Below are 5000 nucleotides of genomic sequence, written 5' to 3' on the forward strand. Positions count from 1 at the left end.
ATATATGTGTGTGTGTGTTTGTGTGTGCCTAAGTTTACATATGTACAGTATGTGTGAGTGTTTTGTGTTCCTTGTGTAAACTTTTGTGGTGTGTGCGCATTTGCATGTATGGGCTCACTATGTGGTTGCAGTGTGTGGATCCTGTGTCTGTCTCTCATCTCTTGCATGTGTGTGTGTCCTGTGTGCCTCTCAGCCCTTACCTGGGGTCCTTCTGGATGCTGTCGATGGAGGGTGAGCGTGTGTTGTCGTCGGGCGCTCCAGCCTGCCGGTACTGAGGGGGCTGCCGGTAGGGGTCTGCGTAGGTGGCGGCCGAGCTCAGGGCGTAGTTGCTTCTTTGGTACGTCATGGCGCTCCGCTGGCTGGAGCTCCTCTGCAGGGTTCCCACACCTGGAGCAACGAGTGGGAGGGGGGGGGGGGGAGGTTAGGACGAGGGGGAAGGGTGGAGATCGTTAAAATAAATCAAGACCCCCTCCTGTGGAACAAGACCTTTTGTGTTGTTCCAAGTCTTTTTTTGTGTTTTTGTGAAAGCCCTACAGATTAGGGGGTCTGGAGAGAGTTTAGGTTGGAACGGAGAAGAAACGAGGATGAATGAAAACACTTGTGTGTTGTGTTTGTGTCGTGCGTGTTACGTGTGTGTGTTGTGTTTTTGTTGTTATTCCCCTAAATCTGGAAGCCATTATCGAGGAAAAAAAAGGATTTAAAACACGCCCTCTGTGTTCAGGACAAAGCAAATGAGGCGAGTTCTTTATAAATAACATTGTTTGGGTTGTCGTTTTTTTTCTGTCCAATTTTTTTACGAGCTGGAACACTTTGAAGCTGGATCCTGTAGGTTCTCTTCGGATACAGGAGATCTTTTGTTCTCGGGTTCTAGCTCAGGGGAGAACTCTCCGGTAGAGTCTGTCCCGTGCTCGTGCCACTTGCAGCCGCTGCACAGTGGAAAGAGCTCGTCACGTTCACGTGTGACAGCCGTTTTACCTCTGGCTCGGCAAATGGGGATAGTCAGCCTTGCATGTTTACACGCCCTCCATCACAAAGACACTCTGCCGCTCTGACGGAAACAAACGCTCAGGACAGCCTCCCAAGCCTTGTGAAATATTTAGTCTGAGCATCTTGGCAACAGCGTCCCCTTTAAATAATTGTTGTTTTTTTCCTTCCTCTCTCTCTCTCTCTCCCTCCTTATCTCTCTCTCTCTCTCTCTACCCCTCTCTCTACCCTCCCTATCTCTCTCTCTCTCTCTCTCTACCCCTCTCTCTACCCTCCCTATCTCTCTCTCTCTCTCTCTCTACCCCTCTCTCTACCCTCCCCATCTCTTTCTCCACTTCTCACTCTCACTCTATTCCTTGTTGTGGTACTGTGACCTAATTTCTAATTTACCACTCAGTATCTTTCAAAGGGTCCTGTCCTGGCCAGTCACACACACACACAAATACACACAAGGACACACACATGCATATACACACATCAAAACTCTCTCACACACATACATACTTTATTCACTCCACTGCTCTCCCATGCCAGCATTCCTTTAACACACATTAACTCACTCTTGAGATAGAGAAGCCAAAGTCAGTCCGCTGATATAAACAGGTCGGGATGAGGCAGGGGTGGCATCAGGGAGCAAAGGCCACGCTGGGATCCTTCAAACACACACACACACACACACACACACACACACACACACACACACACACACACACACACACACACACACACACACACACACACACACACACACACACACACACACACACACCTCCAAGCCACGCAATTAAGTCTCATGATGCCCTCCCCAATGAGCGAGCGTGACCTTCCAACTGGCCCCAACACACCTCTACTCTCTTAATCCACACCGCTGGCCTCCAGTAATTGCCAGAGAAGCTGATAAAGCCCATTTCTAATTTCCCTGGACTGCGTCCACCCTGACACAAATACACACAGGCATACATGCCACACTGACTGACACACACACCCTCTCTCTCACCCTCTCTCTCACACCCTCTCTCTCACACTCTCTCTCTCACACACACACACACACACACACACACACACACACCACACACCACACACACAGGCAGTGCTCAGAGCTTAGAGGGGGAGCTAGGAGGATGTAATCTGCATTGCGCACCTTCTCTCATCTAGCTTTTCCTTTCTTTCACTCACTTTTTCACTTCACTTTTTTTCTTTTCTTCCCTCTCTTTCCTTTTCACAAGGGATCAATACTCCTATTTAGCACGACTTGAGGAAAAAACCCCACACTCCCTCTACAGAAGCATACACATACACAAACTGGCAGAAAGAAAGAAAGAGAGAAAGAAACAAAGCATGAAAGAGAGTGTAGGGGAGAGAAAAAAAACCGAGAGGCCATTAAAATTGAATTTCACACCCTAACAAAGAGCACTTTGCAGATCAAATTGGATATTTTCTCGCCTCTAATGAGGCACTTTTTTTGTCAGGACCCCGAACAGCCTATCCCACCCGCCCCCCCCCCCCCCCCCCACAACTGTCCCCCGCCACCGCCCTCTTCCTCCACACTCTCTCCTCCTGCCATTCTCTGCTCCAGAGTTGAGTAGTATTATGTACTATGGTGCTATGCATTCTGTTCTTAGGGGTGGGGGGTACTCTTTATGCTTCATCAGTGCAGATTCTGGGTGACTGCTGCTATCTACTGGCAGTGATCTCGGGTTAGGGCTGGCAGGGTGAAGCTGATGGGGGCTGGGAGAGGTGGGAAGGTGCAGAGTGGAGGCCCTGGACGGCCAGAATGTTAATGTCACAGAGTTTTTCCGCGGTTCTGTGAGTACCTCTGCAGCCACCGTCCCTCTTTCCATTATCACCGTGACACTTAGGTAATGGACTCCTCTGAGACGTGTGAAATCCAGCAGGCGCTCACAAGCGCAAGCGCACACAGAAACACACACGCACACACACACACACAGGCACACAAATCACGTATTCTCTATTTTCTGCAGCTGCTTTGAAGAGGTCAGAGGAGTGGTACCTTCTGCACCTGCACAAAAAAAACAAACAAACAAGAAAGACAGAGAGCAGCTCCACACCTGAGCACACACACACACACACACACACACACACACACACACACACACACACACACACACACACACACACACACACACACACACACACACACACACACACACACACACACACACCGGGGAGGAGCAGAGGCCAACTCCCAAGAGACACTGCACACACACCATTCCAAACACATACACTCCTGTTACTGGGAGCTTTGATAAGATGACCTCAGCAAATGCTGCAAGTGATTTCAGGTGTGCTGCATGAATCTTTGAATAGCACTGCACCTAACACGCTGATATATCCGGTAGCTCTCTCACGCAGTGCTCACATTTCACACCCCAGCATCTGGAAATTACTCTCTGTTGGGTGACAGAGCAAGGGCCATTAGCCAACATGTCTCCGAGTAAGTTCTTACTAAGTATTTGTAAAAGAGCTTTATAAATGGCTTATGAAATCACTCCAAAGCCCAGCATTTTCAAAGGATTATTCTAATCTGCACTTACTGATGCAAGCCCCCTCTGAAACACTTTCCACTGCCTTGTCAAAGAGAGAGACTCGGTGTGCGTGTTTTCTGTGATTTATTTCGCTTGGAGTTAGAGTAAGAAGCAGAGTAATTTGGGGTGTGTAAATCAAGGAGCGTTAAATCAGGGAGTGTTATTTAAGGAGTGTAGTTTAGGGAGTGGTTTCCATGCACTGTGAGCATGCGCGTGGTCATGGTCGAGCACCCAGTTGCCAACGCGGCCCAGGTCACAGGCGCTAACCCCAGGGTCAGACTGTCAACGCCGAGTTCTACTGGAACGTTCCGAGGCATCCTGAGGAGAACATTCGGTACAAATGACTTTTACTGTGGTGGACTGTGGCGTGGAAAACGTGCTCCCTGTGACTTCTTCCTCTTCCCCAAGTTCAAGCTGAAGGGTTGCTGTTCTGACCCGGTGGAGGAGATCCAAAGCGCTTTGCAGAAGGTGCTGGACATGCTTAATGAACCGGTCTTCCTGGGAGCGTTCCAAGTGTGGCAGGAGCACTGGGAGTGGTGTATCACTACAAAAGGTGACCACCTCGCAGGAGATGGCGGCCAAATTTAAATCAGGTAGTTTTTGCTTTTTATAGGCACAGTCTCTGAATGTTTTGATTGCACCTTGTATGGATATACAGTAAATATATATGTTTGTGTGTGTGTTTTTGCGTGTGACTGTTACTGTGTGAGTGTGTAGGTGTATGTGTATGTGAGAGTTTCCATGTTAGTGTGTAGTGTGTGTGTGTGTGTGTGTGTGTGTGTGTGTGTGTGTGTGTGTGTGTGTGTGTGTGTGTGTGTGTGTGTGTGTGCGTACCTGAGGAGGTCCTGTAGAGGGCGGTGTGGGAGGCGGGGCCCATCTCCATGCCGGCGTGGTTGGGGCTGCGGTACAGCGGGCTCTGGAAGGTGCGGTCCTCGTAGATGGGCGTGATGTGGCGGTCAGGTGACATGGCCGACCGCAGGTCCTGCCCCATCTGGCTGTGCTGACTGGCGTAAGAGCCCCGCAAGCCTCCTACACACACACACACACACACACACACACACACACACACACACACACACACACACACACACACACACACACACACAGAGCAAGTCAGCCAGAGTTCCTTGCTCCCTCGCTGTCACACCTAATCCCCATCCCCAGCAATGGGGAGTGTAAGCTTCCCACACACCAGAGCACGACTCCCCACGAAGCCTGGTTCAGACAGCCTCCTGTAGCAAGGCATCCTCTCTCCCAGTCCCAGCGCACTCGCCTGACAGAGAAGCTTGTAAAGTCTGTGCCGAAACAAATCTGGGCCCTCATTGCCAATTCTGTGTGATGCTGGGAGTTGTAGGCTTACAGTTAGAGCATGTACCGCCTCCAGCTCCACCCCCCTGTTCTCTCTCCCTAATCAGAGAGTTTGATAACAGGAACATGTTACCTCGTCAACATGCTTCCCACAAACATTTG

General features: G+C 50.0%; 1 protein-coding gene across 1 annotated transcript in view; it reads right to left on the bottom strand.

The window, feature by feature from the left end:
- LOC308366248 (plakophilin-4-like) overlaps positions 1-5000 on the bottom strand; it is a gene marked incomplete at both ends in the record, with an annotated part of 65845 nt that overhangs the window by 22236 nt on the left and 38609 nt on the right. Inside the window, 2 exons of the mRNA XM_080839883.1 lie at positions 201-387; positions 4365-4559. Of these exons, the coding sequence (XP_080696009.1) occupies positions 201-387; positions 4365-4559 (382 nt within the window). The remainder of the gene's footprint in view (positions 1-200; positions 388-4364; positions 4560-5000) is intronic.

Source organism: Sprattus sprattus, assembly GCF_963457725.1.
Source record: "Sprattus sprattus genome assembly, chromosome: 5".
In the NCBI taxonomy this organism is placed as follows: Eukaryota; Metazoa; Chordata; class Actinopteri; order Clupeiformes; family Clupeidae; genus Sprattus; species Sprattus sprattus.